Source organism: Urocitellus parryii, chromosome 8 (assembly GCF_045843805.1).
Source record: "Urocitellus parryii isolate mUroPar1 chromosome 8, mUroPar1.hap1, whole genome shotgun sequence".
NCBI classification, from domain to species: Eukaryota; Metazoa; Chordata; class Mammalia; order Rodentia; family Sciuridae; genus Urocitellus; species Urocitellus parryii.
This window is the reverse complement of record NC_135538.1, coordinates 7087741-7110245: the sequence shown is the minus strand read 5'-3', so window position 1 is coordinate 7110245 and position 22505 is coordinate 7087741. Positions and strand designations below refer to the sequence as shown.

Sequence of the window (22505 nt, the reverse complement as noted above, 5' to 3'; positions counted from 1 at the left end):
CAGTGTGTGTGTGTGTGTGTGTGCATGTGTGTGTGTGTGTGCGCGTGCGCACATTCCGCTAGCAAATGAGACCCCTGGAAGCACAGGTCCAAGATGCCCACAACAGGAAAGGCCCCGGGAGAGAAGGCAGCTGTCTCCCCCAGAGAGGCACTCAGCCCAAAGCCATTTTGTGTGTGCATGAGTGTGTGAGTGTGCAAGTGTGCAAGTGTGTGTGCACACGGATCTTTATTAAAGAGGTGATCACCGCATTCGTTTGAAAAGTAATTTCCTTAGAAAAGAGAAAGCAACTTACCACACTGAGGGACGTCACAGTAGTCAAAAAGCTTTCTGGGATTTGTGGTGTAGCACCAGGGACCGTTGACATCATTGTCAGGGTTGCGGCAATACTGAAAAAAGGCAGCGTTTGAGAAGCGGCTCCTTTCCCTGGGGCCAAGCAGGGACATCACACTCGGGTCCTTACAGGACGGAAGGAGTGTGCCTTTCCTTCCTTCCTTCCCTCCTTCCTTCCTTCCCTCCCTCCCTCCCTCCTTCCTTCCCTCCCTCCCTCCCTCCCTCCCTCCTTCCTTCCTTCCTTTCTTATTTTTTGGAAAAGTGATTTGTTGAGATGCCTACAAGCCTCTGAATCACAGAATGCAGTCGTCACATGTCCCGGGGGCCCAGCTGTGAGGCCTGTCCCCTGATGGATGGGGAAGGCACCTAGAGGGTCTGAGGTAGAGGGCATTTACACAGCTGGTCCTGCCTTCCTGCAGGTCCCACACGGACACCAGCCTTAGTCTCCTGAAATCTCTCCATTGCCCTTCCCTCCTTTCCCCCAACACAGAAGATCACACCAGGCTGATTTTCTAGAACTCAGGACCAATTCTGTCCAAAGACTGGTCAGCCAAAGGCAAAAGAGAAACCTGAATCCAAGTGCTTACGTTTTTTTCCAGACCTGCCCGTGGGTTTGTCTGTGGGGTGAAAATGCTGTGTCTGTGGGGCTCCTGGGCAGCCCACTCCTGGCATGGAGTGCCAGTGACAGTGGTGGCCTTGGTGCCCCGGTAGCTCTTCCCGTTCCCAAACATGCAGTCTGTGGGAGAGAAAGCCGAGGTGAGGGCCCTGCGTGGGCTCGAGGCCACAGGGGGGAAATGCAGCAGTGTGGGCTGGCCCCAGACGGGTGTCACATCCCTAGGACCCCGGGATGCCGGAGACCTCAGCGGACACTGCCTATTTCAAGACGTTCCCAGGAACGCTCATTGGCTTGGACATAATCATGAATTTAGCAGGGTGTTGGAGAATTTTGTCAGGACACCAAGATAACCCAGTGAGTAGGGAGTCAGAACACCCTGGGGGATTTGCAGAGTCCAGAGGAAACTGCCCACCCATCTTCAGGCAACAAGTCCAGCCCTGACTCCCCCCTCCAAGTGGCAGACCCTCACCAACACTCAGCTTCCTGTGTCGCACGGAAGCATCTGCACTGGTAAGATTTCCATCTCCTTCACCCCTGCCGGGTCAGGCTGCTCACCTGACTCAGAAGTGGTCTGTACATGGGGAACTTGGACAGCAGTGGCAGGCTCCACAGCACTCCCGGGTGTCTCCGAGCACCTCTTCAGGTTGCAGTACTCCCACCTGACACTGGGGTCAGTGGTGTAACACCAGGGGCTCTTGTCAGCATCTGGATTCCTGCAGTAGTTCATGGTCAAGCCACTGCAAATCCCAAAACAATGAGGTCACCAGGGTGGGAGAATTCTGCTCCCGATGAATTTTACTATAACAAAGTGTCAACAGGTGACTTGGAAATATCCCCATTAAAGGTGATCATCATGATAGAGCCACAAACACAAATGGCCCTTTTAACCAAGAGTCATACATGCTCCATGTAAAAGCTGAGATAACACAGAAATACATACGACAAAATATCATAATATTCTTCTCACACATTCTGCCAAACACACTGCCCAGGGATAGCCGATATAGATTTTGAAGGATAATTTTAATTTTTTTAAGCATATGCAAATCTCTATCTCCCTCTATAGATGAATTTTTAGGAAAATATAAATTGGAAAGAAAACATATCACCCAAGGAAGCAAGGACCTATATCTAATGATAATGTTCCCAGGCCAGCTCTCTTAGCTTATTTACTGACAATGTAGTTCAACTGTACTTTTGCCATAAAAGAAAATTGAGGAGATATGTCACTTTAGGTAGACCAATGGGTCTGGGTTCCAAAGCCTTGTGAAAACTGGCCTGGAAGAACAATCCTCAGACCTGAGGTCATTTTTGTAGGGTGCCTTCATGAACAGGAATCCTCTCCTCTCTTGGCCCATCCTCTGCTAGCTGTAGCCACTTGGGGACTGAGGGATGAGATTAATAAGCAGACTAAAGGGTTAAGGGGAGATATCTGGGGAAAACAGGGGCCCTGAGGAGTCGTACAGGAGTAGCCAGATGAGGGTCCCGGAGAGCACTGGAGGAGACAGCCCCCTGAGAACATTGCCCCAGCCTCCCAGCACCCTCAGCCCTGGGGTCCCTTACGGTTCAGATGCATGACCTGCAGCAGTGTGAGGAAACTTAGAAAGTGCTACAGGAATCCACCTTTAGGCAAGTGACACGGTCTCCAGCCCAGGCCCCACCGGAGGAAGCCAGTCACTGGGAGGTGTCAAGGCAATACAAACAGAGCCCTGCTCTTTCCCTTAGTTGTGGCTTACTTTACATCTAGCGAAGGACAAACGTGCAAAATGGAGTTTGATGAGCTTTGAGAACACAGTTACCTGTGCACCCCACGTTCTACCATGACACAGGACATTTTCTCACCTAGAAGCTCCAGGGGCCACAGCTCAATCTCTGCCACCCTCTTCCAAAGGCAAATGCTATTGGTTTCCTTCCACCATTAAGTTTTGCCTCATATAAATGGACGCCTACAGAATACGTACTTTTGTATTTGGCTTCTTGCCTTATTATAATATTTTTGAGCTCCATCCATGCTCCTTGAGAGTGCCAGTAGCTGCTGCTTTTTCATTACTGCATAGGGCCCCATTGTTTGAATAAACCACAAATTATTGATTCTGTTTTTTTATTGGTGAACATTGCAGTTGCTTACAGTTTGGAGTTATTGTAAATTAAGCTGATACGAATATTCTTGTAGCTCTCTTTGTGGACTTACATTTTCATTTCCCTAGGGTAATATTTAAGAAATAGAATTGCAAGTGTGTGGGTAGGTGCATGTCAATTTAAATTTAGGAGAAGCCATCAGATTGATTTTTCAAAGAGGACAGTGTATCTAACAGCTGTACATTCTTACTCCACACCCTTGACACTCCTCAGCTATTGTCTGGCTTTTCGTTAATTGTCATTTCCATTGGGTGTTTGGTAGTATCTCGTTAAGGTTATAATTCTAATTTATTTGATGGCGTAGATGTTGAATATACTTTCTCAGGTACTTATTGGTCATTAGCTGGAAGTTTTGGGTAGATGCCCCTAATCATGTTTTTAAAGTTTCTTTCTACTCCTAGTTTGCTGAGACTTTTTGTCCTGGAAGGTGTTGGATTTTGTCAAATTTTCTTTGGCATCTATTGATATAATCACATGATCTGCACATTTATTCTGTTAACATGTTGGATGACATTGGTGTTTTTAAAAGATGTTAACCAACTTTGCATTCTTGAAGGGCAGTTTCATTTGTTTATGATGTTTATCATGTTCATGATAAAGATGATTTCTATAAATTGCTGGATTCAATTGTTAAGTTTTTTTATATTTATGTTCACAATAGATAATTTTTGTATATTTTCTTGCAAAAAAATCCTGGTCTACTTTCTGTATCTGGGTTTTTTTCTTTTTCTGGCCTTACAAATTGAGTTGAAAAATATGCCCTCTTTTATTTTTATAGGACATAAGTGTGGAGGATCCCATTCAGCTTTCATTGTTTGCTATAAAAATTTACTGCATTGAAACTAAAACTGAGGATTTCTTAAAACAAGAATATAGAAGCACACCTCCCAATAGCCCTCAAACAGTGTCACCGCATATTATGCAGCTTCTGTACACACATGAGGAGGGAAAATCAAGCCATCTTTTACATATTGACGGCTTTAACCTCATAGACTCTCTAAAGGGGGCCCTGAAATCCCCAGGGTTTTTCAAACCACACTTGGAGAACTGTTGGCTTAAGTCATTGATTTTTAAATGTTTCTATTTTCTAATAAGAGCATTTAAAATTATAAAATCCTAAAAACACTGTCTGTATTCCACACATTAACATGTATTTTTCTTACTATTGTTCAGTTCAAAACATTTCTAAAATAATTTGTGATTTCTTCTTTGACTCTTAAATTATTTTCAAATATATTCCAAACATTGGGAATTTCCCAAATGCTTTGTTACTTATATAATAAAAGCATTCATTGACTTCTTCAGTGGTAGAAAACACACTGTATAATTTTAACCCTTTTAAATTTATGGGCCAAGCACGTGGGGCTTGTTGGTGAGCGCTATATGCACACTCAAACACAAATCTGTAGTTCACCTTAGGGCTAAAGAGGTTGTTTTACTTTGAAATTTCTACATCCTTTCTGATTTTTTCCCTTGTTCTATATTTTGTTTGGGGAGGATTTAAAACCATCCTACAGAGAAGCAAGGAAATGTCCACCTCTACTTGTGGGCTTGCCTGCTTCTCCCCCTGTTGGGTCACCATGTCCCTGAAGCTCTGTACCAGGATACCACACACAGCAGTGGTAAGTCTTGAGTCTTGATGAATGAACACTTTTTTCTTAGGGAAATGTCCTTTATATCTCTGGTATTAATCCATGCCTTGAAAGCTACGTATCTAATGTTGACAAAACCACTCCAGCTGTTTTTTGATTCATGCTTTCCTGGTATGTTATTTTACCTACTTTAGTTTTTAACCAATGTTCTTATATTTAAAGACCCACTATTGTAAGGAAAACATAACCGGGCTTTGGCTTTCATTTAACGTGGCAATCTATGCCTTTTAAGTGAGATGTTTAATCCTTTTACATTTAATATCTTTATGGTGTGGCTCAATGTAAGTCTATCCCAGCACGAGGGATTCTCTGCTTATACCACATACGGCCGTTGTTCTTTCCCCAGTTACTGTCCTTTGTACACCTTTCTTTGTAGACTCTCTCCCTGTGCATGTGTGGCCTTGTGTTTAGCCAGAGACTTGAGGAGACCTCTATGCATGTTGCTGGAACTCCTCTCCCCAGGGTCTTTCTCAAGGTCACACAACAGAAAAATCCTAGCTGCCTCAGTAATGCCAAACTCCGGCCTCTCTCCTTCGTTCAGTCTATGGTCTGCTTCGGCTCCATCTCCTAACATTCAGGGCAGGAACTGCCTCCAAGAGGAAAGACAGGGAATCGGGTCAATCTTTCATTCTAAAAGATCTCAGTCTTGTGCTTATCGTCCGCCAAGGGAAAACAGCTTTTTGCATATAGGTTAAGGCCACTGTGGTAGAAAGGTTGCCCTGGTCAGTCTAGCCTTGTGTCCCTCTTCCTGCCCACTTTACTTTCAGCATCTGTGTGCTTCCTGACTCTCATCTGCCTTCCTGCTTCTGCTCTTCTGACAAACCCCAGCCCTTTAGACCACTCGTGCTCAGGACCAAGGTGCCTGTGCAGGTAGGATTAGATCTAGGTGTGGCTATAAATACAGAGATGGACTTGTGACCCAAGACACAGTGGCAGACACAAACTTCGCTTCATTGGTTTGAGTTTGGAGTGATAAAATTCCAGAGCCAAAAGACTGCACTGATGTTAGCAGGTGCTGGGCCACGGTGCTATTTCTAAGATTTTGGTCATTTGTTCTCCTGAGCTCTCCACTGGTGTGAGCTCACCACCTCCACATAACCCCGCTGCCTCACAAAATTACTCAAGAAAGACAGTCAGCCTATAACCTCTCCCAGACCTTTTGCTCTGAAGCAAGTGTCCTGGATGATTTGCCTCCCATTCTGACCTAGGAGATTTGGTCCTAAGAAGTCAGCTTACAGCACAGGTCGTCTAATAGAAAATCAAGTTGGCGATTGCTCCATGTGTGGTTTAAAATCAAGGACCTACGCGTTTGGGAATTTTTCCGGGGTCTTCTCATGCGAGTGTGGCGTCATTGATGACCAGGACTGACATTTCTTTCCTGTGATAGTGGTGGACGATGTGCCTCGATAACTCTGTCCATTGCCCCGGTAGCAATCCTGGACCACAGGGGTTTGCTCAGGTGGTGCTAAAGCTGAAAAAGAAGAAATCATGCTGAATAACGACCGAGAGACAGGTAAAGCCCTTTGTGACACAAAAGTGCACTGTTCTCTTGTCCATATGAGCAGGCATGTGGACAAGCAAACACACACACACACACACACACACACACACACACACACAATAAATTCATAGCATTCTAGAACTTACGACCTACTTTTCTTGGAATATTTTACTTAAAACTCAGAAGTGGGGGGGACTTTAGAGTATTTATAGCTGGAAGCTGCAATCCTGTGCAAGCTCTTCTTTGTGGATCTCTACTGGGTTCTCATGAGAACAGAAGAGCAGGACCCCAGAGGGAAATGTTTTCAGTGGTGCAGACAGCAGGGGTGACTGTCAGTGGTGGGCAGACAGGAGACTCATGTGTTTCTCCAGACCCTGTGCTCATACTAGCCAAGGCCTCAAGCTTCTAGGGGTTGGGGCAGGCAATGGGCCTCACCCAAGGCCCTAGGCAGAGGTCCACTGACTCTCAGAGATGACCACATCTGGAAACTATCAGACTGGAACTGTGAAAGAACCATGATCAATATGTTAAAGGATTTTCTGATAAAGGTAGGCAGTGTGCATGGATAGATGGAGAACTTCAGCAAGGAGGAGGAAACAAGGAAAAAGTAAAATGGAAATGAGCGGAACAGAAATTGTGACTTAAGAGGTGAAGAATTCCTTCAAAGCGCTGATCAGCAGGCAAGACACAACTAAAGAAACAGTGAAGTTGAAAATGAATTACAAGAAGTTTTCCAATCGCATGGAAATGGAAGGCGATCCTCAGGGTTATACATAAGGACATATAAGAGGAAAGGAGGGGTAAGACAAGATAATACAAATCGAAGAAATGATTTACAGTAGAAGGGGTAGAGAGAGAAAAGGGGAGGGGAGGGGAGGGGAGGGGAGGGGGGATAGTAGAGAATAGGACAGACAGCAGAATACATCAGACACTAGAAAGGCAATTTGTCAATCAATGGAAGGGTAACTGATGTGATTCAGCAATCTGTATATGGGGTATAATTGGGAGTTCATAACCCACTTGAATCAAATTGTGAAATATGATGTATTAAAAACTATGTAATGTTTTGAACGACCAACAATAAAAAAAATAAATTAAAAAAAAAAGTAGTTTTCCAAACTGATGTACAAAGAAAAAAAGAATTATATGAAAAACAGAAAAAGTAGAACAAACAGACAAGAAGTATGACTATAAATAAAGCACACTGATCATTGGTAAAATCCAAAAAAATAGCACCAATGTAATGTGAGATTGTAACATAGCAGAAGTCCTTTCTCTTTACCAGACATTCTCTCTACTAGCTCAACATTCCTGAGAGAGGAAGTAGAAGTACAATTTTTTAAGGTTCTTATGTATCAACAAAGATAATGTTGTTTGAAGGTGGAACATAATAAGTTAAAGATGTATGTTGTACACATTAAGGAAAATGCCAAAATCATTAAAAATTGATTTAACTAATAAGTAAATAGTGGAGATAAAAGGTAATCATAAAATAGTCATTCCACATGAAGGGGGGAAAAAGATGCAAAAAGAAACAAAGTCCAAATAGAACAAAGAGAAACAATTGACTTGATGGTAGATTTAAATCCAACCATTTTAACAATTACATTAATAAAAATGTTCTAAACATCTCCATTAAAAAGCTAAAAATGTGGGCTGGGGTTGTGGCTCAATGGTAGAGCACTCGCCTAGTACTTGCAAGGTCCTGGGTTCGACCCTCAGCACCACATAAAAATAAATAAAATAAAGGTATTGTGTCCAACTACAACTAAATTTTTTTTTAAAAAAAAAAAGCTAAAAAAGATACACAAACACTAGTAAAAACATATTCAATGGCTGTTTTCATAACAGCAAAAACAGACTTCAGGACAGGAATATTTTCTGAAATGAAGACAAACATAACATCATAACAAAGGGGTCATCTCATCAAGAAGACTCAAGTGTCTTAAACGTGTATGTGACTAACAACAGAGTTTCTAAACAAATAAAGCAAACAGAGTTAGAACTGAAAGGGAAAATTGACCCATCTACAGTAAGGTTGGACCTGTCACCATTCATCCCTCAGTGATCAAAGTAGGTGACAGGAAATCAGTCGGAACACAGGACAACAGTTATCAGTCAGTTTTATCTAATTGGCCTTTAGACAAACTCTACCCAACATCCAAGAACACTTGGAAAATGATTATGTTTTGAACCATAAAACAAACTTCAACCGATTTAAAATATTGTAACCGAAATCACAGAGCATGTTCCCTGACCACAGCAGGATTGAGGGAAACAAAGCCACTGTGTTCTGACACAGTGGGTGCAGATGCGGGGTGCAGACGCATGGAGCGTCCTTGGGCTCTATAAAGCCTCTTACCTGGGACATCTAGAGGGTCCGTGGAAGTCGGAGAATTCCCACAGGATGGTATGGTACAGTATTCCCACCTCACATCGCTGTTGGTTGTGTAGCACCAGGGGGTGGTCTCTCCATCAGGATTCCGACAGTAGTTCTCATCCAAACCTCTGAAAGAGGAGTTCGGCTCTTCAAAAAGTGTAAATAAATAAGGTGCACACACGCCTGTTGATGCTGATTTTGGATATGGATGCATCTAAAGCTGTGGGTCACACACATGGAATAACAGGTGCCCAAAAGAAGCTTGAGTGGAGCAGGATTCCACGGGATTCCACAGAAGCAAGCCATAGACGCTTCTTTGGGGTAAACAATTGAAGTACATTTCTTGACTTTGTATGAACAAGTAAAATACAAATGCATGGCTGGGCCCCACTCCCAGAGTTTCTGATTTACTAGGTCTGGAGTAAGTCCCAAGAATTTGCACTTTTAGCAAATTCCTGGTAATGCTGAGGCTGCTGGTCTGGGGACCACACTTGGAGAAAAATTCTCATAGGAAAAAGACAGTTGCTGAATTTCACTTCCCCTGCACAGGCCTGATCCATTTTCATTCCTGAATACTTTCATCCTGCATTCCTCTAGTAACTGAAGTGAAGGCAGAGCTAAAGGGAAGGGCATCAGGGGACATACTTGCAGGGAAAGTTTTCTGGAGTCCTGTTGTGCTGGTGAGGGGTCTGCTCACTCCAGCGCTGACAGGTGTGCCCGGATGCGGTCACGGCCACCTTCCCGCGGTAGTCTTCACCTCTTCCCTTCAGACACTGGTAGGTTGGACCAGAAGAGGGCGGGGGTGTCGCTTGAATGGAGAAAATAAACTACGATGAGTATTTTTCAAATAAAGAATGATCAGATGGGTGTCGCTGGAGGGAACTGCAGGGCACTCAGCCTCTTCTGCCAACCTCGGTCTTGGAATTTGGCATTTAAAAACTGCTTGGCATTTCCAGAAGTCCATCTAGAAGCATCTATGTCTGTGAGAGCATTTCATGAGGAGCTTCTGCAGGATCAGCCCTGGGGGTAGATGCTTCTCTCTATAGTCTCCTGGCTCGTCTCATCACACATGGTAAATGTCAGCGAGTGTGCCCTCCCACCTGAAGTCCCTACATGAGCCAATGACCCACGTTCTCCTGTGAAGACTTTGTGATCACTGAGGGAAACAGCCTGACATTCCATAAAAGACACAACGGAGACAGAGTCGACGGGAAGGAAGGCAAAAAATGCCTTCAAGGAAAGTTATGTGCACCAGAAATCAAGACATTCTTGATGGAAAAAAAAAATCAAGAGAACCTGATTCTCATGCAGAGGGAGAACACCCAAGGAGCCCCTGCACCCCAAAGGACTCCTGTCAGAGCAGAGGAGGGAAGCTGGCCCTGGCTGGGTCCTTTCCAACCAGCAGTGACGGTCTCTGACTAAACGTTCAGCTCTTGCTTTGAATCCTCTTTTCCTCCATTTCACGTCTACTAGGTCTTGCACTTCATATTCTCCTCCTGAGCCCCTTTGCCACTGTGCCCTGTTGGGCATGCTAAAAACTGGGTACCCAGAGTCACCCCCTTGATGACAAAGCCACAGTTAGAGGAACTCTGCCTGATAATGTATCCCACAAAACAGAGCATGCCTCTGGTCTCCCTTTAGCACAGGGAAGTGGGACACCAGAGCTGCCCCCAAGAGCCTACCTCTAAACATTCTCGCAAGAGGCACAAGTCTCTGATAGGGGAAAACAGACAACGTGATAAAGGATGTCTCATCAATTACCTACAGGAGCCAATACATGGTCTTCAAAGATCAATAAGACACAGAGCAATAGTATGGCATACGACTTGCAGGTCACTTCTTAGACCCTGAAGTCAGGAACCCACACACGTTCCCTCTGGATTCTAAGAGCAGATCGGGTCAGAACCCTGGAGCATGGGACATGAGTCACACTTACTGCAACGGGGAATGTTACAGAGCTCCCAGCGTTTGTTGGGGTCGGTGGTAAAACACCACGGGCGGGGCTCCCCATCAGGGTTTCGGCAGTAGTTCATCTTCAAGTTCTTGTTTGGAAATCTGAATGGACAAAAAGCATTCTAAGAGCACTGAACATCTGCATTCATGGATGAGAATCTTCAAAGGTGAGCAGGTATGTAGCACCTAAAGTGTGCAAGGCACAGTCAGGCACCCAAGAGGTAAATGAACAAAGGCTGCACTTGATAAAATGGTAATCTAGGAAGAAACATTAGCTGGGCATTACAGGTATTATTTTTCTAATGATATACATGGTTAAAAACCACTGAACAAGATCAGTAACCTTATCAATTTGGCCATCTGGAAAAATTGATGTAAGCAAACGCTGGTTACTCTGCTACAAATAATAGCAATGTTTAAAACACAAATTGGTCACTACCTAGAGATAGTGATCTGGTACAGCCAGTAAGTTGACATATTCAGATCTTAAAGACAGAGACTGGATCAGCTACCTACAGCGGGGAGGTGTTTTCCAGGGTAATTAGTGTGAAATAGAATCCTCACAGAACCTTACTCCTGAGATCATCATTAGTTTCTGGATTAGGGACTCCCATTCACATTTAAAATTCATAGTTGCCTTTGAGAATTTGGTGGAAGCTGTGAATTCTTGCCCCCCAAAATGCAACAACATAAATACACACAAGATATCAGGGGATTCACAAGACCCCTGAGGTATACTCACAGACCCTCGGTGAGGAATCTTGCTGGTATAAAGTGAAGGAAAAGGAAGAAGAAAGAGAAGAGGGAAATACTTGGGAAACACACAAGAAGTACAGATGTATCTGTACTTCTCAAATTTTAATGTATGTACGAATCAGCAGCAAATCTGGTTATAATACAAATTTGATTCAGAGGGTCTGAGATTCTGCATTTCTAACAACTAAAGATAAGAAGAATGGTAGGATGCCAGCTCTGAATCCACAACCATCCGGAGACAGGCAAAGACATCCAAGTAACTACAGAGCCCGCAGAGTCTTGATCAGTGGGACTTACTTGGAAGGGATGTATCCGTGAGCATGTGGAGTCTGTGAGTCCCAGGCCTGGCATTCAATTCCAGACATGGTCTTGGAAATTTTGCCCTCGTAATGTTCTCCACTGCAGTGCATGCATTCCTCTGAGCAGCATGGGGAAGGAGGGAAGAAACAAAAAAAAAAAAAGAAACTGAAGTGGAGCAAGATAGACAGAAGGACTAGAATCCCACTAGAAATGTCCCCCATGGGACTGGCCATGCTCCCACATGGTTTCCAAGAATCACTAGGAAGCAACATTGGCTCAAGACTCAGAATGTTCTAATACAATCCAAAATGTCATTCTCTTTTTCAAATGGTTTATTTAGGCTATTTTGGCCAATGCCACCTCAACTAATCGTCGTGACCCAATTCAGAAGCTCATGAATGCCTTGTCCTTGCACTGAGAGGCCCAGATCCCAGGCAGGCAGGGGAGGGTGCCCATGGTCCCAGCAGTCTGTAAGTTCTCTACCACGATTTTCTTTTCTTTCTTTTTTTGAGACAGGATCTCAACTGAGTCGCCTAGCCTGGTCTCACCCTCGCTAGTTCCTGCACAGCCTCAGGAGCAGCGAGATTGACGGGATGCCCCGCTGCACCTGGTTGCATGACACTTTTAAATACTGGGCATCTTTGTTTCAATAATGATCTTTAGAAACTCTATGAAATTTTTCAGATCTGCCAAATACATTGGAACCACATCTGTTAGGGTTTCTTGCTGGAGCCTGTGCCTATGACCTCGCTGTAGACAGCATTCTCTTTTCATATTGTCGAGAAGCATGACTGGGCTAGGGTTTTTTTGGTTTTTGTTTTTTGTTTTTGCTTTCTAACTTATTTTAAAACTGAGTCTTTAATTTGGAATTATTGAATATTTGGAAATATTGAATTATTTACATGGTGGGGCAGAGTAATATACAACTGTGACTTTTAAGGGTCATAAAATAGATGCAGACTTGACATAAAAATCATGCATTTGTTGTACTAAAGTTCAAATGACCGATGATATAGTGTCCAAATAAAGGTTCCCCATGGCTCAAATCAATAAAGGAAATGAGCTGAGGTGTCACATGATACAATGTCTGCATGGTTGTATGAATCCCAGTTGGCTCTATTTCCCTCCCTCCAATATATACACCTGGAAACATGAAATAAAATTTTTTCCAGTCTGTTTCCATGTATTATCATTGACCTTTGAAGCACACTTAAATAGATTGGCTCACTAAAATAAGGGATTGTTGACCCCCAAACTGGTTCATTGCTTAGCTTCACCAAAACTGTAAAATCTCTCACATTGAATTAATATTGCTTACATGAATGTCATTGATTTTGTGGTTTTAATTTAGTATTTAATTGGGAATCTGCTTGGAGTGTTATACTGTGTTAAGAGTTTTAAGCATAAGACTTACAGAATTTTCAACTAGTTTCAAATTTGTGCATGTCGAAGTAGCATCTGAATAGAAAGAATCCATGTCAACACGGGGGTTGTGCTCCTTCCCGACAGGTGAATGCATGACTAATTGCAGCACTGATTGATTATTAATAATACCCCCTTGGGAAGTGGCTTCACAGCAAATTACTTGGCCGGTGAAGAGCAGGCATTTCCTAGCGCCATTTCTAACCTTCACATTCGGGAATGTCGCAGTACTCGAATCTCTTCTCTGGGTCCACAGTGTAACACCAGGGCCCATTCTCGTCGTTGTCGGGGTTGCGACAGTAGTTCTCCTCCAGGCCCTCTCTGGGGAACTTGGCAGGGGAAAAGCTGTGGAGGACAGAAAAGGAGCACGTGGCTGATATTCAGAGAGGCAGCATGCGGTAGGCAAGTCGGAGCAGGATGCTGTGTGTGTCCCCACTCGGGCCTGAGCACCTGTTATCCCAATGCACTGTGGCCAGCAACTGTCGCCCCTGAGCTGTCCATTTGCATATCTCAGTTGACACTGTTCCACGTACAGAGGCTCATGCTGTACGGCTCACACTGACGGCCGAGTCTTAGAGGCAGAGCCAAGTCTTAGAGGCAGGCTGTATTTCTACTTCAGCCAGTAGGAAGACGGAGGCCTCCGTTCATTTTAAAAACCTGCTTTCAACAGTGGCCCTTCCCTCCAAAAAATATCACAAAGGCTGGTACCATTCTGTCCCTGAGAACTTCGCACCCAGGATTACACTAGAATCTTTCTATACATTCTCTCTCTCACTTACACTTAACAAAAAACCCACCAGGAGTGTGTACCCTGCCTCAGAGTCAAAGTTCACGTGAAGCAAAACAGATCATGCCTAGGTCCTAACAACCCAGGAGCAGGTCAAGACTCTCAAGTCTGATTCCAGTGGCTGAGTTGTGTTTGGACGGGGCTGGGAGAAGGGGTTAGGCTCATTTTCTGCTACAGAGGAGTTGCTGTGTAGAGACAAGAAATTAGATAAAAAGCACAAGAACTTGGAGTCCAAAAAGGTAGTTTCTGATTCAGGTTCTTTGGGGGCCCTGTTTCAGGTAATCCCCACCCTCTCTGGGCCTCAGCGAGATGATCGGGGTAATCTACCTAGCAACCTGTGATCTGGACATCGGGTTGAATTTTTTACTTTATCTAATGGGAACATGCCATCTGCCCACCTCCAGGGGTCCTTCTTTTGGGGCGAGAGGCAGGGTCGTAGACACTAACTTCCTTTTTGATAAGCTTCGTGGCAGAAAACGTAATGCCACCTGACACCAAACTGGGAAAATTGCAAGCAGAGTGACATCACATAGTAGGCACGTTGCAAGGTTTGCCTTTCATTCTTGTGTCTTCTGAACTGTTGGCTCCACCATGTTGAGGGGGGCTGTGGTGTGAGTTCTAGCTCAGCATGTTTGATTGACACATCCAGTCCTGAACATCCCTGTATTGGCCTTTTTTCTCAGCCTCAGCCTCAAGTTCATAGTTCTGATCTTCTTTTGACTGGGCTTCCTTCTGTGTTTTAGTTACCCCAAAAAATAACAGGAGTAAACAGAAAGCAACCACTTTGGCTTTTGTGCTATAAGTAATTGAACTGTCCTGTATCTACATCTCAGAGGCTCTCTCTGCTCGCCCACATACTCTGGTTTGAGTTGGAAGTGCTGGGATTATCTGAACACAGAGGGTGAACACAAAGGCAAAGGAGAAAGACTTACTTTGGCTTGTGGGGGTAGTTGGCACTCCACCTTTGACAGACTGTGCCACTCTTTGTCTTGGACACTGTCCCTCTGTAAGTCTTCCCATTCCCAGTCTTGCACTCTGAAAGATAGACTGAAATACGTCCACACTGTGGTCAAAAGCCAAGCAAGAAACCCCAGGAGCAAGGTGTGCCCACACCATCCCAAACAGAGAACCCGCTCCCAATGCAGAGCCGCTTCCTGCTGAACAAAGTCACATGCACCAGGAAGGGCACCATAAGCTGAGGCTTCTCCTACTTAGATTCCTTCATTTGAAAGCTCTGTCCTGAGCCCCTGCATGTACCGGGCACCATGACGGGCTGGAACACAGACAATAAATACAGAACAGGCGAAGCTCTGCCCCCAGGGGCTCATACTCCAGTGGAGTTAGAATGGAAAGGAACCACTGGGCCTTTTGGAATGAGCTAACTTCACAATGAGAGGCACTACAGAGAAAATAAACTGCGGAGTGAGTCAGAACTGAAGAACAAGGAGGGGCTTTTTAGATGGCAGGTGGGAGCGGGCTTTTCAGAGGCCAAAAGAGATCCGATCCACTTCTATTTTTTCAGGTTCCTGGTAATTAAAAAAAATGCCAAACAGGGGTTCTAGAAATGTGTCTGATTTAAATGTTCACAGCAAATATTCTCAACCAACCTGCGCTTACTCAGCTCACCAGTTAATCAATGGGTTTCATCCTGTCTTTGAAATAGCCTGAGACCCACCTGTGGCCCACAGTGGCAGGACGGTCCCCTTTCTAGTGTGCCACCCACCTCCGTCACCATGAGGTGGGTCTTAGGTCCCAAGTGTCATTTGTTGATATTGCCCAGCTCTCCTGTACAGTTACACTAACCGGATGGAGGTGACAAGGTCCAGGGGCAGGAGTGGTGACGACTTCTCGTTTTGAATGATAGAAATAAGCAGCAGTCCTTACGTAACATGGACTTGCCTAGTGCAAGGACTGCTGCATTCTGGAACAGTCCGGGGTTTGTGCTAAGTGCCCTAGGAAGCGTTTAAGGGAGAAAAGGTGCATTTCTAAAAGATCACTTGTGCAGCTACAAGAAGGAGAACCAGTGACTGCAGTGACCTGGCCAGACATGACAGTGGCTTGGCTCTGAGGGTGGGCCTGGAGATGGCGACAAGTGGCAGGGATCTAACGTGGATTGTTCCCAGCAGAAACCCCTGGATGGTAGGTTAGCAGCGGATCCATAATCCACAGTAAAGAAACAAGGATCAAAAATGACTGACTTTTGACTTTTCGCCTCGTTCTTGTTTGTATGTCCTCACCAGAGTTTGTATAACCTTTTGCTCTCTTGAAAACAAGCAAACCAAGCCTTCAAACTTCAGACTTCAGACCAAGCCTGACAGGCACCCCCAGGTTCCTTCTGGTTAACAATTTACAAATGACATATTTAAATTTTAACATTTTGTGGGGAGAACTGCCACCCCCACTTCTTTTTAATCTGATGGATAGTAGGTGATCCTATTTATCTCATCCTTTACTCACTATTTGTAAGAACTAATAACTATCACAGATAAGGATCAGGGTTAATAATCTGATCTCAAGAATTAAAGACAGAGTAAGGAAGAGAGGTCAAGAGGCTGCAACCAAGCAAACCTAGAAACTGAACGAGATAAAGCAATAACCCTAACCTAGAGGAATACTTTTAAAAATCTTATGGTTTGTGGTGAGACTAGAAACAATGTTTCAAGTCACTGTCAAGAACACAAGAAATCTGATATATCTTATATTCTTTAGTATCTGTGTTACAGAATATTGGGAGAGCTGAATTGTAACTAATGGTTGCGGTGCCTGGCCAGCACCATAGTACAGGAGATAGTTATTAAGTGTCATCTTTCATTTAAATCTTCATATATAAATACTACAAAGAATGGCACCTTTGCATCCCTAAAAAGACGTGCAATTTCCCCCAGAATCCAGGCCACCTCTCCTACTAAACTATGGGACTATTGATCTGCATTTTAAAAGGAACTGCGATTTTTGCACACTTTCAAAAGACGATTTTGAGCCTGAAGAAAATATAGACCATGACCAAAAAAAAAAGTGGAAAAAAATTTAATGAGTATTTTTGTCCCTAGCCGAATGTTATCAAGACTGAAAGTCTCTCGTATTTCCATTGTCCCAGGCTGTCATTCAGAAGCTGGAGCCCAAGGACCACAGTCTCCCGGCAGAACTAGTGGCCAAGGTCATGAGGAACTTTTAACTCCCTGTCTCTCTTTATAAATAAATTTTTTAAAAAAGATTCTGAATTTATTTTTATGGCCACAGAGATAGAAGTGCATTTGTAAATCCAATCCTTTCATTTTTTTTGCATAAGAAAAATGAAACCAAAGAGGTGAAGTCGTATGTTCAAGTTGACAGAGCTGTTCAGGGCCGGAATCCTGTCCTAACTCGGAATTCAGTTTCTCCACTCTGGCTCATCAATGAGGGATATGAAAGGGGAGGAGAGAGGGGAAGGGCAGAGTACCCACTTTTCTTCTCAAATAAAACGACGTCTCTCATCCTGATGACGGGGGAGGACTTGCTGTTCTCAGCCATGATCACACACTGCTGCTCTTTGCTGTGATACTGGAATGACCTGTGGAGGAGGAGGAGGGAATACTGGAAAAACCTCCTTGATTCTGGGAATACTAGAACACCTCCGTTTATTCATAAGTAAGACACTTGAGCAGTCATCATAGGCCTTTTAGGATCGGGGAGCCTTTCGTAGTGGGAGGACTTCAGGCCTGCTCTTGGCTCTGGCCTCCTGGGATGCCCTGTGACTGCCTGTGTAAGTTGCTATAAAATGCAACACCTCTCTCTCTGTTCTTGCTTTGGCTCCCACTTGGCTTCTGATTTTCCACCATGCTGTGGCTCAGGTGGAAATAACCACTAGGTCTTGAACATCCAGCCTCCAGAACTGTTCTCTTAATAATTTTTTTTTCTTTATTAATTACCCAGTCTTGGGTAATTTGTTATAGAAACAGACAGCTGGCTAAGGAAGCCTCCCACCTCCCTTCCCCAATCACATGGTCCTGTCAAGGCTGCTCAGCCTGGCATTCAAGGCCATGCAGAGCTCCCTGTCTGGCCCAACACCTGTGAGAAGTCTCGGCTTTGATGCGCTTGGCCCCTCCTGGTCCCTCTTGTATACTCAGGATGCACCTCTCCTGCACCGGGAATATCTCCCTGTCTTGGAGCTTAAGACTTCAGCCACCCTCCAAGCCCAGCTCAGCTGCCCCCTGCTCCCTGAGGCCTTCTCTACCTGTCTCAACCAGGGGTCTTTCTTTCCTCTGAACCTCTGTAGCACATGCATCAATTATGCCCTTAGCAATACTTAGGGCTGGCTGTTTATTTTTTTAAACATTATTTCTGATTTCTTTGCACCACAAATACAAAAAGGCAGGCACTGGATCTAGGGTCTGTACTTGTTTCCTCCTTCAGCTCCATGTAGGACACTTTGATCCACATGATCCTCAATAAATATTTGCTGATGGTGAGTTAAAAAATGGAACTTGGAACGGTAGCTGCTCCTGGTGATGTCATGTGTAAACACAGGTACCTTTCTTTGGGAGCACTTTTCTAAAGGAGGAACTAATAAACCTTAACAAGATGTGGTCATGGCTTCAGATACTGTGAGCAAATGGATTCCAAACTCCAGGCCCATAAATTCCCTTTTCCTCTTAAATTGAAGTTTTGTTAATAAATCCACAGCTAAACTTCTTGCCATCAAAACAAGTGTCTCAAACAGCAAGGTTCCCGCACAGGTGCAATGACAGTGAAAATACCTGCAGATAAACTCTGTTTCCTCCTCGCATCTGGCCGCACACTCCTCTATGCTCTGTGCTCCTAGGTGCTTCTTGGGGACACCGAACAGTGAAGCCCCTTGGGTATTGACGTAGCCATCCAGGGAGCTTCCTTGACCTACAAGTGGACGATCAAAGTGGAACAGCTGATCAATGGCTGACCCCACTGCATGATTGCCATGGCTTCTCATCTGTTTGCTTGATAACCGCCAAATAAAACTCGGTGTGTTCTTGGAAGCCGAAGCCGGTGTCGTGAATAAAAATGCTCAGTCAGGAAAACAGTTCCGGTAACGCTGTAATACATTAACAGAACACCTAGACGGCCGATCAGAACCACGCAACAGACGCTATCACTACCCTGATGGGCAAGGAACTTTAAATGAGAATGAATTCTACCTGTTTGCTATTGATTGTCATGTGATGATAAGCTGGGAAGACACCATCAATGGCGACTGCGTTGCCAAAACTAACGTGGGTTTGTCCATCCCTGGGTATAAGTGGAGGCCATTCTTTGATTTATAACAATACATACTTTCTAATAATAAAGGACTTTTTGATGATGATGATAGCTGACATTTTAGAGGAAATTATTTTAAAAAGCAGAACCTGGAATAATACTGGCCTTAGATGTTCTATGAGATGAACCCCCAGCTCAGAGCATGGCCAAGGGACCTTCAGTCTTGTTCCCACAGGCTGCCTAATGGCCCCTGTTCCGAGGATGCCTGCTACACCTGGTCTGGTTTTGGCAGCTCTAATCTAAGCCTGCAGAACCCAGCTCCCATCCTTTCATATAAATGCTGGTGACTTTCCCAGGGGCGAGGCCAAAAGGAGCTTAATGGAATTACAACAGAAGATTTTCCGTGTGTGTAGGCAACATGGCCACCTTGGCCACTTGAGGGGAGTGGTGGGACCAGAGCCAGCCTGAGTGGGTTAAAGAGTGGCCAGGATAGGAAGTGGCACTGCAGATGACAATAGGTTAACACAGAGTCACCTTCCAAAGTCTACCCTCTCTCTACCTCCTCTGCTGCTTTTCCTTCGTCAATTTAAGATGCCAAATTGGTAAAATGGACTGCTGAATGGGAAGTGGGTGGATGCATTTTAAACTTTCAGAGCACTTGGTAAATGTGTGAGGTCATGGAGAAATAGACAGTTGGGGCCCATATCCGTTTCTTCACCTCACCTTTCTCTCAATTTGAGTTCTCATTTTCAAGAAGAGTTGGACTTTGATGAAGTGTTTTGAAAAAACACATTAAAGAATATCCTCCAAGAGTTAACTTTGGGGAAGAGTTCTTGGTGAATGTATTTAACAAGGTTCTTGGGGAATGTATTTAACAACGATATTTAACAAGGAGAATTTTTCCTTTTGTATCATCCTTTAAGTTAGCGTTAATGATGTCACCTTGTGATGTTTCACAGCATACAGCTGCTGAGATCCACCTTAGGCACTGATGTGCCAAAGAATCATCTCAAAGGAATCAAATATTTTTATATCAAAAATTTTTTCCCCAAAATCTTTCTTTCTTCCCTTTCTCTCTTTCTTATTCTCCTTCAGGCTTCACATAACAATGAGGTTTAACACAATTTTTGACAAAGAAACATTAAACAAATCTTGGTAGGAAAAATATTTTTGTACCACAGGCTAAATGCAGATGAATTTGCTATCAAAGCAACGCATTTTATGATGACACGAGACCCTTCGTCACTGTGGGGTGTGTGTCCGTGTATGTGCACACACACATTCTTGTGGTGTTTAAAAAATACTTAGCAGTTTGTGAAGTGCAAATGTTCATCCACCCCTCACTGACTACAGCTATAAAAGCAAATGCCATTTTCTCCCAGTCATGGAGCACTGGAAAGATGAAAGTCACCACAGAGAATAAGAGCAAATACTTTCCTTTCAAAAAGAGATTGTTAAAGACATTCCCATCCTAGTTGGTTGAGACATTTCAATCCTGATGCAGAGAAATCCATTCTAACCTTTGGGTGTAGCCCCCGGGTGCACAGTGTCCCCAGCCCTTGCTTCCATGGTCTGAAGTACAATGCTCACACCTGCTCGTGTATGCACGCATGCGCGCGCACACACCACACACATTTCTGACAACTCTCTTTTTGTTCAATCTTCTTGCTAGTTCTTCTAATGGATCCCACTAAATTCAAATATATTTTTCTGTAAAGCACAACCTGTGGTATCTGGTGATTTATAGATTGAATGTCAAATATCTATACATTATTTATTGGAGGAACTACTAGCATAATGTATGATTCCATATACAAAATGTCTAAAACAGCAAATCTGTAATCTATAGAAAGTAGAAGAATGGTTGCCAAGGGGTACAGATTAAGGGCAATAGCTAGGGAGCATGGAATTTCTCTGGGTAACGAAGATATTCTAGACTTTACTGGGCTTAGGGTTGAGCATCTTTGAATATACTAAAAACCACTGGATTGCATGCCTTAAGTGGGTGACTTGTATAGCATAAGATTTATATCTGAATAAGCTGTTAAAAAAACAAGCTACCAGACACGTTTAGAGTGTGTGTTTTTTAAAATGTTCTCAGTGCATTTGGAAAAGGGAGAAGGACACTGGTTTCCTTCTTGGAAAGCCCTTGTTTACATCCAGGTTTCTTTACTTTTCTGATCTGGGAGTTTGGACAGTGGTCAAGTAACATGATTTCCTAAGTCTGGATTCCATCATCTAGAAAAGGGGATAAGTATGCTACCCCATCGGTACTCTAGCTAAATAAGCTCTCATTAGTAAAACACACACACACACACACACACACACACACACACACACATTTGTGTGCATGTATAAAATGTGATTGGCCTACTCCAAACTTTAAATTAATATGATGTATGATTATTACCTATATCATTTCAAAAACTGTGCATGTGACTTCTCCAGACATTAAGAGGCCCAACATATACTTATGGAAATCTTTCTTCAAACCAGAACAAATAGATGCTACTTCACACTATGCAGATAGGTCAAATATGAAAATATATACTCAAAAGACAAAAAAATAAAATATACTCAAAGAGGAATTTTGTTGCTTACATTTGGAAGTGACAGGAATATGACAAGTTAACCAAAATGATAAAAGATAATTCAACTGAGAACCAGCAAAAAGATTCACTATTTTTTCAATAAAAATCGACATCATTTGGGCACAGTCATTTAGATTTGAAAAGTGACCCATTACCTTCTTCGCCCATTCATTCCCCACACTCTGACATTCTTTAAAGAGACATTAGATTAATATATTGAGGAATTCCTTGATCCTAGATTTTGAACTGGAAAAGTCATGAATCAAGTTCAATGAGTTACACAGAAAGCCATAGTATACCTATTTTTTTAATACATTGCTAGGAATATGTAATGACAGAATTGCAAAGAAAGTCTTACCTGATTTCAGAAAGAAGAGAAGCAGAAGGACTATTTCCTTGCAGTCCATGTTGGGACTGGCCAGCAGTGCCCTGGGGGACAGTGTGTCTTAGTCCTAGGTGCCGTTGGCTTACAAGAGCGCAGAGGCATCCGTGATTGAGACCGTCAAATGAGGTTAATTATTCTCCAAGGCCCTGCCACTGCGCTCCAAGGGGCAAACATCACCTTAAATAATGGCTATTACAAAATGTTTGAGAGAGAAGCCTGCAAGAGATGCTGGGAATTCCAGCCACTCTCCCCTCCCAGGTGACTCCTGGCTGCTTCCTTTCTCCTCTCTCCTCCCCTTTCCCCAGACCACATCTTTCCCTTTCCTTCCCTCTGTTTTCACCCCCTTTCCTTTGGGGAAGAAAGGGAAATCATAAAAGGAGCTTGCATTTGCGAGTACTTTCCATGAGCCAGACAGTGCACAGAGGTCCCTACCCACGTCGCATCCCACCCTCCCAGCAAGCAGTGTTAGCAGGGTCCGCAAA

The 22505-nt window shown here is 43.8% G+C and overlaps 1 protein-coding gene across 2 annotated transcripts in view; it reads right to left on the bottom strand.

Moving 5' to 3' along the window:
* The window catches only part of Plg (plasminogen), a 35470-nt gene extending 13316 nt beyond the window's left edge, over window positions 1-22154 (bottom strand). Inside the window, exons 1-13 of one of the 2 annotated variants that reach the window (XM_026393146.2) lie at window positions 21997-22154; window positions 18573-18708; window positions 17280-17386; window positions 14769-14883; window positions 13255-13394; window positions 11625-11745; window positions 10555-10673; window positions 9264-9426; window positions 8601-8746; window positions 6043-6208; window positions 1502-1683; window positions 918-1066; window positions 293-386 (exon numbers count right to left, since the gene is read on the bottom strand). In XM_026393146.2, coding sequence (XP_026248931.1) covers window positions 293-386; window positions 918-1066; window positions 1502-1683; window positions 6043-6208; window positions 8601-8746; window positions 9264-9426; window positions 10555-10673; window positions 11625-11745; window positions 13255-13394; window positions 14769-14883; window positions 17280-17386; window positions 18573-18708; window positions 21997-22045 — 1687 coding nt within the window. In that variant the 5' untranslated portion in view covers window positions 22046-22154. The remainder of the gene's footprint in view (window positions 1-292; window positions 387-917; window positions 1067-1501; window positions 1684-6042; window positions 6209-8600; window positions 8747-9263; window positions 9427-10554; window positions 10674-11624; window positions 11746-13254; window positions 13395-14768; window positions 14884-17279; window positions 17387-18572; window positions 18709-21996) is intronic. The other variant, XM_026393147.2, reaches the window with a different exon arrangement.
* Window positions 22155-22505: the final 351 nt, after the last annotated feature.